General features: G+C 39.7%; 1 protein-coding gene across 1 annotated transcript in view; it reads left to right on the top strand.

The window, feature by feature from the left end:
• The window catches only part of CAMK4 (calcium/calmodulin dependent protein kinase IV), a 154,884-nt gene that overhangs the window by 92,120 nt on the left and 47,747 nt on the right, over positions 1 to 15,017 (top strand). Inside the window, exon 5 of the mRNA XM_052701033.1 lies at positions 3,881 to 3,953. Coding sequence (XP_052556993.1) covers positions 3,881 to 3,953 — 73 coding nt within the window. The remainder of the gene's footprint in view (positions 1 to 3,880; positions 3,954 to 15,017) is intronic.

The following is a 15,017-nucleotide window of genomic DNA, read 5'->3' as shown; positions in this document are numbered from 1 at the left end:
ATCAGGAAAAGACTTTCAGTTTTGGGGTCCGGCATGTGGTGCAGAAACCAATCCTTGTGCAGTTTGGTTCCTCCTCAGTATTTGCTTCTCCCACCTGCTAGTGCTGAGAATCACAAGTTTCAGCAGCTGCTGCTTTGAAAGGCTGGTGATCTCCCTGAGTCTGTGCTGCCTGAGGAAGGACACCCAGCCCCAACTTATGTCTGGCCAGGACCTCACTGGAGGGCCAGCAGCCAGCCTCGTGCTATCCTTTCATGATAAAATGTTCATTTTTTTGTCTCTGTGGGAAGTTGATTACTTCATCTTGTCACCTAGCGTGCTTGTCTCCAGATACCTGTGCTACAGTCAACTGCACAATTGTGTATCAATGTAATTTTAATGCTGCTCTGCAAATTGATTTTAAAATGATATTATCAGGATTCCTCAGCTCCTTCCTCATTGATTTTCAGCTCAAATGTATTACATTTAGGTGGACTACGCTCCTACTCTTCTTTTCCATCAGTAACAAAGTTTCAGCAGAGTAAGCGGGGACACTCTCTGCATGCCTTTATTGTGATCCCCTCTCGATTTCAGTGGCTTGATAAGGATGTGATGAATTAAAGCTCAATCCCAAATTATAAGGAGAGTGTTCCAACAGGAGTAGAATACAGCTTGTGTTCTTTCCAACTTAATCTGCAGGCTGCAAACTAGTGGGAAACACCTATGGAAGTTTATGCCATAGCTGCAATGAAGATGCGCATAATGAAGGGCATAAGCAGCAGAGGAACCTTCTCTTTCATAGAAAGGCAGCACTAGAGATCTTCACAGCTACACTAAAGAGTGCCCACAAGACTGCAATATCTATATAGTCAGAAGCCTCACAATATACAGAACAGAAAGGATACGAAGACTAGGTGGGAGCTAGCGAGCATCACTGCAAGTTATTGAACATGTTGGTGGCCCTCTTTGTGGTGGGGGAGGGGGGAGCTATTGGAGCTTATGATCTTTGAGGTGCCTTCCAGCCCAGGCCATTGTGCGATTCTGTGAATAGTCTTGATGATCAGGTGGAGGCTGTGAAATTTCAGCTGTCTGCTACATAGAATAGATCACAGGAAAAAGGCTGCACCCTTTCTGCAGGCTGCCTTTGCATTTGCATGGCAGTATCCACTATAGCTGGTTTTGTTCAGTCCTATGTTTTTATAATTGGGTACCAGCATTCCCAGATGCCCCATAGAAAAGCAGTGAGTAGAGGCCTTTGAGAAGTGCTTTTCCTTACAGCAGAAAAAGGATTTGTCTTAGATTCATTCAGGCATGTGGCCTTTTAGGAGATCTGCAACATGATGTGTATCTGTTAGGTGTGTCTGGCTGTGTATTATCAATGTATTTCATTAAATGTGTATACATAAATGTGATTCTGCACAGTGAAAATATGGATTATTTCTATCACTGGTATAATATTTTTTGCTTTCTCTATAATGTCATCATCAATTTGAAGGGCTATCTTAAATTTTCTGAACGTTTGTGCCACCAAATTTATAATTCTTCCAACCTCTTTTTTCTCAGACCTTGAAATAGCATTCCCGTATACTTTCTTCTCAGTTGCCTTCTGTCTTCCTCCCACTTTTTTTCCTCAAGCTCTGATCTACTTGACTTTCCATTTACATATCAAAGGCAGGAATTAATTAGCTCCTTACCATTAATGTTCTTGTCTTTCTGTTCTCTCAGTGAAGGTTCGCTTTTTCTTCATCCAAGAAGTGTTTCTTAAAGATCCTTCTATAAGCTAAGCATAAATATTTTTTTTAATTTCCATAATAACAGAATAAGACATTTCTGCAGATATCTTTTCCTTTATGGAGAGAAAGGGCAATGATTCATTGCTAAAATGCAAGCTGAAATAGAAAATTCCTTGTAAAGAAGCTTCATTGGCTTCAGGTGTTATGATAATAAAGCAGTGTCACACCTACCATCTGTCTTAGGTTAACTACTGCAAGTAGGGTGCAGAAATATGCATAGATATGTAGATGATCCCCCAGCATTATTACAGGACCTGAATTGCAGGAATCTTTTTTAGGTACTCATCTTTATTGCCTCGGAGCTGGTTTTCAGTTTTAAGCCAGGCTGCCCCTAAAAATACATAGAATGAATAAGTGTGAATGAATAGTTTTTCATTTACTGCTGTTACAGAAGATTAGTCTTTCTACTTGCTATATTGTCATTAATTAATAGTTGTGTTTTTATTCTTATTAAGTCTGTTTTCTAGAATTCTGAAAAAAGAGGAAATTAGCTGCGTATCTCACGAGGAATAATTGGCTTGCTAGTGCATACTACTCACTTGCAGCCTAAGCTGGTGAGCCATGTGCATTGAGCACTAGTTCTACAGTTGTCTTGTGTTGCTGTCTTAAAATATGGGCCCACATTTACTGTAAAGTATAAATTCACAACTGCTTCATCTTTAGGATCTGTGCCCTTCTTCCACTGAGTATTTTAGTGTGAATAATGAAAACACTGTCCTACAAATACTGACATACAGTTATCTGAGTCAGGTTGGTCACACAGTAAACTTTGCATTGTTTTACCTTTGTGTTGGTATGATATAAGCACAATTTAATTGATATAAAAGCATCCCTTTTCCAAGAGGAAAAAAAGGATTTTCTAGATCTTCAGAGCTCATAAGTGCAATGGAACTCATCAAATGCTGTGCCCAATAAGAACATTTACAAGCTTAGTTTTGTATGTCATTTGTACTAAAAAACATATTGGCTGTTTACATTAAAAAAAAGAAAAATATATTGTTTCACTTTTAATGAAGCTATATTTTTTTAATGACAGAGCCCCTGCTTTCATGCTGAAGGGGGAAGAATGATTGTTGTAGCCAAGGAGATGAAGGGATAATTTGAAATTAATGTTTTCACACCACGCATTTCTTCTAAGCAATCCAGATCTGTACTGGCATTGGCATAATGCTTTTTTGCCATAAACCTCATTTTACTCCATTTACATAAATGGAGTACAAAAACATAACTATCAATGAAAAAAAAAAAAAAAGAAAAGAAAAGAAAAAGAATAAAGAAAAAACAGCCATTCCTAAAGGATTTCTGGTTATATCTGTATGAAAGCATTTCATATTTCTTCAATTTCAGAAAACTGCAAGACTTTTCAATTGAATGTGTACGTTTATAGATCCCTCCAAAAGTAATGGCTGCTGTTTATTTTCATGGAAACAGTAAGAGTTACAAAGAGTACAAGAACACTATTTGGTAGAGCAAATTCTATTTTTCAACATAGTCACTGCCATGAGCTATGCATTTTCAACATTAATGAAGAAAAGCTGTATGCTGCCCTCATAAAAATCTCCACCAGCATAGATTACCCACTTGTCACTGTCACCACTGTTGAAATGTACCACCTACCATTTCTCTGTGTTCACATCTACTCCATAAAAATTCAGCAAATGTCAATGAGTGTCAATGAATGTCAATGCTTGCATCTTTTTCTGCATGGAGGAATTCATTGACACACTTTTGCTTCATATGCACTTTGTTGTCAAACACATTTGGTCACTTTGCACCTCTGCTGCCATCTGTGTCACGGCAACAATGTGAAACAGAATATTGGTGGGCCATCATAATAAAATAAGAGGCATTACTTTTGGAGCAGCCCTTACGTTACCTATCACCTTACTGAGTTGACACCTTAACTCTGTCTTCTCATTAACTGAAATCAATGATAACCTGAATTGCCAAAGGACTATTTCCTATACTTTAGAGGGGACTCCACGCTCCTCAGAGTATTTAAAATTGATTATTTTCTCACACATTTTTCCAAAGAAGCTTTTGTCTGCAGAGTTAATTTATCTTAATGCATAATCTTGAACACAATTTTTCTCACTGCTTTTTTTTTATAGGATTGTGGAAAAGGGTTATTACAGTGAACGAGATGCTGCTGATGCTGTTAAACAGATCCTGGAAGCGGTTGCAGTGAGTATTATCTAGCCTTATGTGCTCAGCACCAAATCTTTCACCCCTAATGGCTGAATAAATACCTGAGCATGAAGGAAACACAGGAATTCACTGGAGACCGTCCACATAACCTCCTTCTTGTAATTATGTTTGTATTGACTTTTTTTAAGGTAGGGGCACTTTGAGGGGCAAGAAGTGACATGAGATAGCAGTCAGTAATATAGTTACTGTTCTTAATGTTCTAAGTTGTCTATTAACAGTGGCGTGTATGTTCTGTCCAATCTCAAAAGCCTATAATGTTCAGTGTTGGTCATTTTAGCCCTGTATGCAGTCTGAAATTACAGGCACCATGAGGTAGCCTACATTAGGTATTTGGCTTGAAGGGGTCAACTAGCAGAACTGATCTTGGAACAGAAATGTGCTCAGCATTGTGTGAGTAGCAGATGGGATGGGATGAGAGTGACTTCGGGTGTATTGCCTAGTGTGGGACTCTTCAAACAAACAAATAAAAAAACAGTTTTGTCAATGGCTTATGGTCTGGTTCGGCCCAGTTCTGTGACTAGCAGTGCAAAGGGACCCACAGACCCACACCCCAGAAGGGAAAAATGGGAAAAAAGGGGAAAAGAATAGAGTGATGGGCCCAAAAACAGAACAGCAGCAGCAATCTGAGGAGAAACAATTTTACTAAATAAGATATTGGAATGCAAGATAGCACACTATAATAAAATACAATATAATTAGAATTGAAACTAATAAATCAAATAAAATGAGTGTCTGAAAGCCGAAGGCCTTACTCTAATGCTGTGAAGAGAAGAGCCAGACAATTGAAAGGACTGGCATGTGACCTTTGTATCTTTTCCCCCTGAGCAGAAATGATAACAGAAGAGCGAGCAGTCCTCTGAGGAATGTAGCAGTTCTTCTCTTCCAGGACCTGGAGCATTAACTCTTTAACTCCCAATACACTACATGATGTTATGATGCGAAATACTGATAACCAAACATCATAAAACCATGACAAGCTGTCAGTGGCATGCAAAGAAGAGGTCAGCCTCAAGGACTAGTAGTGGAGCAGATGGTAGTAGTGAAGTAGCTTCTATATGGACTGTCAGAGTAGGTACTGAGTAAAAGGAGCTTGACACAGGACAGGAGCAGGACAAGGACTGTCCTCTGTCAAAAGTACCCAGTAATGAGCACAAATTAATGCACAGTCTAAATTATATGTAAGTTTAATGCACAGCATAATGCATTTATGTTCTTAAAATGTTCAATTAATATTTTAAGGTAACTTTTTTTCTTCCATTAGGATAGTTCTCCATAATTTATTATTCTTCTGCAAAAATTATGATTATGTTTTGCTAAAAGATGGTTTGGAATATGTTTCAGCTCTCCGTTTTAAAAGCCAGGAACCAGATAAAATCTTGAGCTTGCATAATTTTTTGTGGCTTAATCGAGGTTAGTGGAACAGAGATGTACAAAGGCAAAAAAAAAACCAAAAAACTGGCTTTCACATGAGCATGCAGTTGCTTAATTTTGGATTTTACAGAAGATGGTATTTAACGTCTGGTTAGAAGGGTTGCACTGACTTTTTGCCCTGACACTAAACATTCATGCCTAAGCTGTGAAAGCTGTGGAAGTTCCCAAACTGGGATCTTTGCATCCTAGATGTGCTAGATTGGGACTGTAAACTTGGCAGAATGTCTTTTATGAGCAGAACTTGTGTTATTATTAAAAACTATATGGAAGAAACTACTGCAGAAGGGTAATATTTCCAGAATGAAAGAAAATATATCCATTGATCATTCTCAAAAACTGAGAATTGTACAGTCCCCTCAGCAGACCATGCCAACTAATACCCTGCTGACACTGGTTAAGCATTTTGACTTCTGCAGTTTTTTAAAATTGCTCTTAGCAAGAGAATTATTCACCTTAATGTTGCCAAACTCTCAAACTAATCTGCTTTTATAAATTCCTTGCTAAGGACTGCTGTAATACAGGATCCATCCTTACAGTATATTATTTACATGAGGGAGTGCAATCTCTTCATTTATCAAAGGGTTTTCATAGACAGTTTGTAGGTATTCAGTCAAATGTAAGCGGACTTGGAAAGCACCTAAGCATTTTTGCTTAGCTGTTTTGAAATAATTAAACCAAAATGGGATTATACTGTTAATTACAGAGATTAAACAAAAAGCTTCTAGGTTTATTTGTTTCTTGTTGTATGTGGGAACCTGATAGCACATCTCTGGGGTTCCCAAGAAAGGTGCAGTTGGTCAGAATGACACACAGAAGATGAACCCCAATCTTCCAGGTCATAGACCAGCATAAAAAATATCAGTTCTCTCTTCTTTCAAGAACAGAGGAAATAATAAAAATAGTGTTTCAGCAGTGTCTGGAAACTAAGGAGTGCATTTTTCTTTTTTCCTTTTACTGATGGTTACATATCTAATCAAGGGTTCTATGCCCATGCTTGCATTTGGGAAGAAATTTTCTTTCTCTCTGCCCAAACTTCACTTTTTCATTTATTCTTCCTTAGTTCTTCAAGCCAAAAGATAGCTTCACTCACAAGATAACAAACATTTCCAAAATTAGTACAAACCAATGTTTATTTTTGTAGTTCTTTTGCTTTGCTGTTTGGAAGAGGTGAGGAGGTCTGGTTGCTATCTGACATCTCAAAACAGAACAGACTAGCTTCTCTGGTTTCCTGAAACTGTGTCCCATGAAGGAAGAGCAGGAGATTGCGTGCAGGAAGCATGTTTCTGATCTTCATAACAGTTGTTAGTACTACCTGCTGGTATTTTGCATTATGCTATTCTCAGGAAGAGTACTGGCAGATGGAAATCTTTGAGTCCACAAGCTTGGACCAAAAGAAAAAGAGAAGAATGTTTTCCAAGTGGAGCCATTCTCCTTTGGTGTTCTGTCATCCTGAAGAGTAAGACGAAACACCCTTACTGCATATGGCTGATACTTTCTCTTTGCTTGTTGAGAATAGCAGAGAGGATATATTCTCCAAGACCAACTACATACCCAGCCTAGCTTGCAAGGATATCTTTTGGTAGTTGTAACATAGGCATTGTAACGTGAGTATGTGAGAAGCTTTGAATTTCTTTCTGCATTGTTAGTATTTGGCATTTTGTTGTTGTTGTTGTGGGCTTGTCATGAGGTTAACACAACACAACTATATAGGATCCAGTAGGCTTAATGTAATCCTAAATTTAAGAATTCTCATATAGAATATGGAATATTTTGGCATTAGTTCTATGTCAGAGTTTTAGGAGTAACTGACTTTATTAAATTTTAGCAAACTCATGTAGAGAATTTGTATTACTGTGTACTTAAGGACTGCTGTTTTTTAAAAATTTTGCTTATATACTTTTATAAAAGTTATTTTTCTGTCACATTAATGGTGATTTCTAAATGAAGTATTTATTTTTAGTGATCCATAATGAATGACATGACTGATACATACAAAGTTTATTGCTATTAGCTAGATGTAATTCATTTTACTCAACTGTGAAAATAACAAGCGGCATCCTCTGGTGGTCTATCTTGGGACTGGTGCTCTTTAACATCTTTATCAATGACATTGGTGACGGAATCAAGTGCACGCTCAGCAAGTTTGGTGATGACACCAAGCTGAGTGGTGCAATGGACATGGTGGAAGGAAGGGATGCCATTCAGAGGGACCTCAGCATGCTTGATAGGTGGGCCTGGGTGAACCTAATGAGGTTCAACACAGCAAAGTGCAAGGTTTTGCACTTGGGCCGGAAGAATCCCAAGCATCCATACAGACTGGAAGGAGCAGTCCTTGACAGCAGCCCTGCAGAGAAGGACGTGGGAGTCTTGGTGGATGAAAAGCTTAACATGAGCCAGCAGTGTGCCCTTGCAGCTCGGAAAACAAATGGTAGAAGACGGGAGAGAGGTGGCAGCAGGGACAGGGAGGTAATTATTCCCCTCTACTCTGCTCTCATGAGGCCCCATCTGGAGTACTGTATCCAGGTCTGGAGCCCCCAGCCCTCAAAAGAAAGACAGAGAGCTGTTGGAGAAGGTCTAGAGCTACAAAGATGATCAGGGGACTGGAGCACCTCCCCTGTGAAGACAGGCTGAGGGAGCTGGGCTTGTTCAGCCTGGAGAAAAGAAGGCTGCGGGGTGACCTCATTGCAGCCTTCCAGTACCTAAAGGGAGCCTACAAACAGGAGGGGAATCAACTCTTTGAAAGGGTAGATAACTGCAGGACAAGGGGAAATGGTATTAAGTTGAAGGAGGGAAGATTTAGGTTGGATGTCAGGGGGAAGTTCTTTACAGAGAGAGTGGTGAGGTGCTGGAACAGGCTGCCCGGAGAGGTTGTGGATGCCCTGTCCCTGGAGGTGTTCAAGGCCAGGTTGGATGGGCCCTAGGCAGCCTGGTTTGGTATTAAATGTGGAGGTTGGTGGCCTTGCCTGTGGCAATAGGGGTTGGAGATTCATGATCCTTGAGGTCCCTTCCAACCCTGGCCCTTCTCTGATTCTGTGATTTTGTGATTCTGTGAAATTGCTTTTGAGTTGTCCTACAAACATCTCCACTGCTCAGACCTTTGCTGCAAGGTCAGAGACATTCCTGCATAGAAGGGGAGTAGTGCAAAGAAAGCCCTTGCCTAAATACCATATCTTACTTACCACTTTCTAATGGAAACAATTTACTCAAAACCTCAGTTGTTTCAATATGTTACTTAAATGATCGTTGATAGTGAGGAGACTCTCATTGACCCTGGAAAGCAGGAGATTACTAGATTTTTAATAGTGAGAATTATTTTCTTTGTTTTTTTCTTTTTCTGCTTAATTGAAAGATATGTTGTTTTCAAAAAATAAAAGTAAATGTAGAGTTCAAATCTTTCCCCATCAATCTGAGCCAGGAAGTAATATGTAACTGCCTTCACTTTGTGCAAGTGTTTTCTCTATATTCAGGGCCATAGCTTCATAGTTGCTTAATTACATTCAGGGAGCAAAATACATGAAAACACAAATCGTTCATGCTGTTTGTGCAGTCCTGATTGTTTCTAAAGCCTGTTGAATGAAGAGGAAAAGGAGAGCAGGCAGGTCCAACATCAGTCTTGCTGTCCAGTGCTGCATCCCATGCACTGTCTCTGCTTCCCATGAGGGCCGCACACAAAATTGGTTTCTCCAAGGGACTACCTACTGTTTTCTGTCTCATGTGCAACAAGCTAAATTTCTTCTTCCTCCTGCACCCATACATATCAACAACATGAGAGATAACTTCACTCTTGTCCAACTATCCCATTCAGTCTAAATTAATTAATTAATTAAGTAATGTTTTCTTCTGTGCTTGGTTTGTATTAGATTTGAAGCAGATTATCTAATACTCAGGGCAGCTATAACTTGTATGTAACTGATCATAGATCAAACACATGTCCCATAGAATATATTCCAATATGTAAGTCTACCAAATGATGGTTTTGTCTCTTTCATTTTGAGAATGTGACAAGATTATGTATATGTAGATATAACCTTAAAGGGACGGTAGTGGTAACAGTTGCTGACTGTGTTTCCAGCAGCTTTAAGTTGTTGATTACAGTGAAATACCTGATCTGAAGGTGGATATGTCAGAGATGAGACTCTTAAAAGATTTCAAAGGGACGTTTCTTTGTTATGCAAATTAATGTAAGGAATGTCACATCAGATCTGATGATTGTTCTAACTGATTTAGCAAAGCTTGCATAATTGTCAGGTATTCTAAATTCCATGTCAAATGTGTCCTGAGCTAAAGTATGAGACAGTAACTAAATGGTATTCTGATGTATGCATAGCTTGCAGTGCACCTGATGTCATGGTAAGGGAAAAATGTTGAGCATTGTAGGCAAATCACAGCACAAGACAAAATAGGAAGAAGTGTTACGGGCTATGAATTTTGATCTGTTTTCAGCCTCTTGGAATAACATAAACACTCACTTCAATGATCATTGTAGGAGAATGCAGAATAAAGAGGCTCTAACACTATTTTTAAAAAAGAGTTCTGTAAAAGAACCTGCCTCTGATACATCACAGACCCTACCTGTCAAGGCAGGATGTCTGACAGAGAGGAGAGGCTTTGTTTCCTTGCCTGTACCCTCTTACAGTCACAGTCAGCAAAGGCAGGCTGAACCAGTGGTATTGTATTTGTATCAAGCTGTTCTGTGGGACAAATATACAAGTTCTTCCCTTGTGTCAAAAGTGAGAGTGTCACCACGTATGTGGCAGACAGCATGGTGACCTGTAGTGGAGAAGGAGCAACATCCTGGTTTGTGTGTTTGTTTCTTTTTTAAATACCATTTGATTTATTGCAGGCAAAAAGTATTTATTTTTTCAAAATTTGCTTGATTTGCTTTGATTTAACATATTCTACACAGAGATGACCCCATAGGGGCTGATAGATCATCTCTGCTTTTTTTCCCTTCAGTGATGACGACATCTTAACAAGGGTCTCATGAACATCCTGTGAAGATCTTTCTAGTGCATTCCTGTCAAGAACAAATAAGCAAATAGGTGAACTGACTATCTATGTAAAAAACCTTTTGAAGAACTGCCGCTTCCTGGGAGAGGAAGCATTTATGTCCTCAGTATATTGTTTCTGCTGCAAGGTTAAACAACAAATGGCTCCATACATAATCTTTTTGCAGAGTGCAGGCATGTTGATCATTTTTCTGGCTTACGTTTGTTCCATTCGTTTGTTGTAAGATTTACAACTAATTTTTTCATGTTAATAATGTATTTAAATATTGAAAGGTTGGCAAAGGAATACAATGGGTTTTGTTGTCACACCAATCTGCTTTATCAGTACTTTGACTCAGAATTATTTTGTCAAGAAGCATTTTCAGAGACCTGTTTTGAGCTGTGTGCAAAACTCCTTTGGCAGCATACAGGAAGGAGAAGATTTACAGTCAAAAGAGTCTGGCAGTGCTGTCATCAGCAATAAGGAAATGAGGGTATTGTATTTGCTATTATCTCTAATAGAGGAAATGGAACAAGCACTAATGGTCACATTGCAGACCTACTGTATTACAGTTAATGTCCAGAGCAGCAAAAAGTCAGTGTCATATTTGCTAGGTGGTTTACATCTTAAATTACAGTTTCATTTAAGCAAGGTATCCTGTCATTTTGAAAGCAAGTAATTACAACATTATTTCTGAAAAAAAAATTGGAATAAGGGAAAGTGTTTTAACTCAAAACACAGCACAAAGTATAAAAGGCCAGATCCTGCTGGACTGTGGAGATCTTGCCTCAGAAGTTGCCCTAGGGGAAATACCAAACTAGAAAAACAACCCAGCTAGGCATGAGTAGGTAGTGGAGAAATGCTAACCAGTACCTCAGGAGTGTCATTAGTAATTGCTGCTATTCAACAAACTGTGCAACCTCGATGAGCAGGTGTTGAGTAACAGCATTTCTGCAGGAGTCAGTGCTTTATTGCTCAAAAGATCTTTTGAAGCCCATGGAGGCCCTGTTTTTTAGTTCTCACTATTCAAAGGGTTGCTGTGCCTGTGGATGAATGTGAGACAGGCTTGTCTCTCTGTCTTGCTCCTGCCTCCATGATCAATTAGGAGAAAAATACATTGATTTTTTAGAAGAAAAATGCATGTGAACCTGTATAATGAGAAACATTTGCAAAGCAATTGCTCAACATTCGTTGAACCATACATATAAGGTCTAGGTATCTCTTTGATTCACATTGCAAGTTCAAACTGGGGGCTTCCTCAGGTACACAGGCCTTCTGAATGTATCTGACGGTACATGATTATATAATAAAGCAAGGAATGGTTATTTTTCCAGGTACTAAGAAATTTGATTTTCTGATGAGTAGCGTAGGATGTGGGGAGTTCGGTGATTTTCTGACACAAACATTAATGATGATGGACCAAAGCTGGAGTGAAAGTAAACATTATATTTCATTACTGGAATGTGTTTCCTTCATTACTGCTCTCCATTGAGTTGTCTGACTCCAATTTATAGGAGAGAGAGGAGGTTCTTTTAGTATCTGTATACCCGGCATGAGATTAAGAAACAACAGTCCAAATGTTGGTCCAAGCAGTTTGTTATAAATCCTTATCAGGGAGACGGAAGGAGTTATCAGGGAAGGGAAGGAGGGCGATAGAAAAGATAGGAAAGAAGCAAGAATCACGTAAAGCAGGGATGGTCACCAGCAGGATCCAGCTGCGGTCCTGTTGCACGACATTTCAAATGTCCAAGGCAGAAGCAGCAGGGGGAGACAGCAGCAGCATGGCTGGCCTTGGGCAGCAAGCAGGTAGCAGGAAGAAGTTGCAGAACCAATCCGGGAGGAAGAAGCAGGACTCAGGTAGCAGGACCAGGAGAGTCTGTCAGCATGCAGGAATTCCATAGTGAGTTTCCATAGTGAGGAATCTGATGGCATATACCTTTGTTCTTCTTCAGCATTGTGGTAGAACACAGAGCAAGTACAGGAGGGAGAGAGGCAGGTCGTGAGGCTTCTCATGGCAGAAACCTCTTCTTCTTCATGAGGAATCTGTTGCCAGAAGAACCTCTCCTCATAGTTGCAGGTCCCCTTTTTTATCCTTCTTCTGCCAATGTGGCATTCCTGGACTCTTGGGTAAGAGTCATGTGCAGCACCCTCTGATGGCCATCTTCCTTGAGATTAGTCCACACAAAAGACTGCTTCATGGCCAGTAAGCTGCAGCTTATCTCTCTCTCATTGCCCCTGGCCTTGTCCATCAGTGTCCCTCAGACAAAGGATTTCATAACCCTTGCCCAGGACTTACTTGGACTTGCTCATCTGTGTCCCCAGCAAGCTTTGAGACAATGATGTAAAAGAATAATATCTTACATGAGTCTGTACTATAAGCACTAATTGCAGGAAACCAATATGTTGTCAGTTATCAAGCAAACACACCCATCTTTTTTTTTGCTTCCATTTTAAAACTAATTCATTGTCCTACTGTGGTACCTATGAAGTATTACTGTACTTCCTGGTAAAAAAATATGGTAATACTAGATTTTATTTTCATGAGTGGTGAGGTGCTGGAACAGGCTGCCCAGAGAGGTTGTGGATGCCCCGTCCCTGGAGGTGTTCAAGGGCAGGTTGGATGGGGCCCTGGGCAGCCTGGTTTAGCATTAAAAGTGGAGGTTGGTGGCCCTGCATGTGGCAGGGGGGTTGGAGATTCATGATCCTTGAGGTCCCTTCCAACCCTGGCCATTCTCTGATTCTGTGATTCTGTGAGCACATTTCATTGACTGTAGAACTAGGTACCATGAACTATCATAGCTGCAAGTATGTCCTTCTTCTCTTGTCTAACTGTGCCTACATCACTGGTGTTCTTTTATCCTTTTGTGTGACCCGTTGATGCAAATTTTAATGTTGCTATAACAAACCTTGAATGGCATGCAATAAAAAAATCTGTCTCTATGTTCGAGCATGAAAATTATGTTTTTCACTGAATAATCAAAATTTAATCTAAAACACTGTTATAATGTAGTGAGATATGTTGCACAAGTTTGTTGCTAACAAAAAAATGTTAGTTTTTTTCTAGTTTTCTGTGCAGATACAACAGCCTAGATTACCTTTGCTGATAGAATCACAGAATTATTTGAGTTGAAAGAGACCCACAGTGATCATCTGGTCCAACTCCCCTGCAATGAACTGGGACACCTACAAATAGATCAGGTTGCTCAGAGCCCCGTTCAGCCTGACCTTACTTGTTTCCAGGATGGGGCATCCACCACATCTCAGTTCTGGTTCCTCACCACCCATATAGTAAATAACTTCTTCCTTATATATCCAGTCTCAGTCTCCCCTCTTTCAGATTGAAATCATTTCCGTATGTCTTGTCACAACAGACACTGCTAGGCAGTCTTTCCTGTTCTTTCTTATAGCTCCCGTTGAGTTACTGAAAGAGTGTCACTGAAAGGATGAATAATTGAACTAACTCACAAACTAGAAACTTAACACTCCCCATCTCTCAATAATAAGAGTGCTGTTTTCCTCTAAGTGTGCTTCATTGCTGTGCTTGTAATTAGAGCACCACATGAGCATTCAGATGTATATTGATGGTCTGTCTTGTATTGTAGTTTTTCCCTTGGTGGCAGGATTAAAAAGATCCCTTTTTTCTTGCTGACTACTTTCTTTCTTCTTTTTTTCTCAACCTAAAGAGAGAGATGAATGCTCAAGTCTCAAAGGAATAAGCTGCCTGCAACATGTAGTTAAAATTATTGAATGGGCATTTTTCCTTAAAAAGTACAAGGGTTAGAATATATAACTGTGTTGCTAAGGTCCTGAGGAGCGGAACTGTGGAAAAAGGGTTTCCACCCCTCTTGCTTTTTTCTCAGTCCTTTATCTTGCTTCTGAAAGATTCAGAAGCTGACTTCTGACTTCTTTTGCATCACAAATCCACCAGTGCAGACATTGTCCCCGTATACTGCTCTTCAAACCATGCAGTGCAGTGATGCCACACGCTCTATATCCATCTTTGGCATTTTGCAGAGGGGAGGGATAGGAAGGACCAGCTGCTGCATCTCACACAAGCAGTTCATAACCTCTGTCGTGATTAATCATCTCATGTGTTGCAGCACAGTGGGCTGCTTTCAGGATGTCTGTAATGAATGTTGTGTCTATGCCATTCAAATGCAGTAATCCATCAAAGCAGCGCTCCTGCAAGAGAAAGAAAAGGGGCTCCTGTTCTATCCACTGCTAGCGACCTATCTGCAGTAGGACAAGTCAGTCACAGGGGACCAGTTTTCCATCATTTGGTCTGTTAATGGAATGTATAGATTCAGTGACCTCAAAATGTGAGAGAAATGATTCATGAGATTCAAGCTGGAGTTACTTGATATGGTATAGTTAAACTGCTATGCAGGATAGGCATGTGGCTTTGTAAAAGTAAATTATGGTGTTACCTCTTACTATTCTTCCTGGACTATTCTTCTGTTACGACCTTTTGTTTTTATTATTTCTTAGAGTAACTTTTCAGAATGAAATACAATCTAATGTACCTAATCAGGAAGCAGTTGGGTGCTGGTTCATAATGTATTGTTGGTTTTCAGTTTAATGAATATGTTTAAAATCTTAGAGTTGATATGTTTGATTTAG

This window comes from Tympanuchus pallidicinctus, unplaced genomic scaffold (assembly GCF_026119805.1).
Source record: "Tympanuchus pallidicinctus isolate F22 unplaced genomic scaffold, pur_lepc_1.0 scaffold4, whole genome shotgun sequence".
NCBI classification, from domain to species: Eukaryota; Metazoa; Chordata; class Aves; order Galliformes; family Phasianidae; genus Tympanuchus; species Tympanuchus pallidicinctus.
The sequence above is the reverse complement of the archived record's forward strand: the minus strand, read 5'-3'. Positions and strand labels throughout refer to the sequence as shown.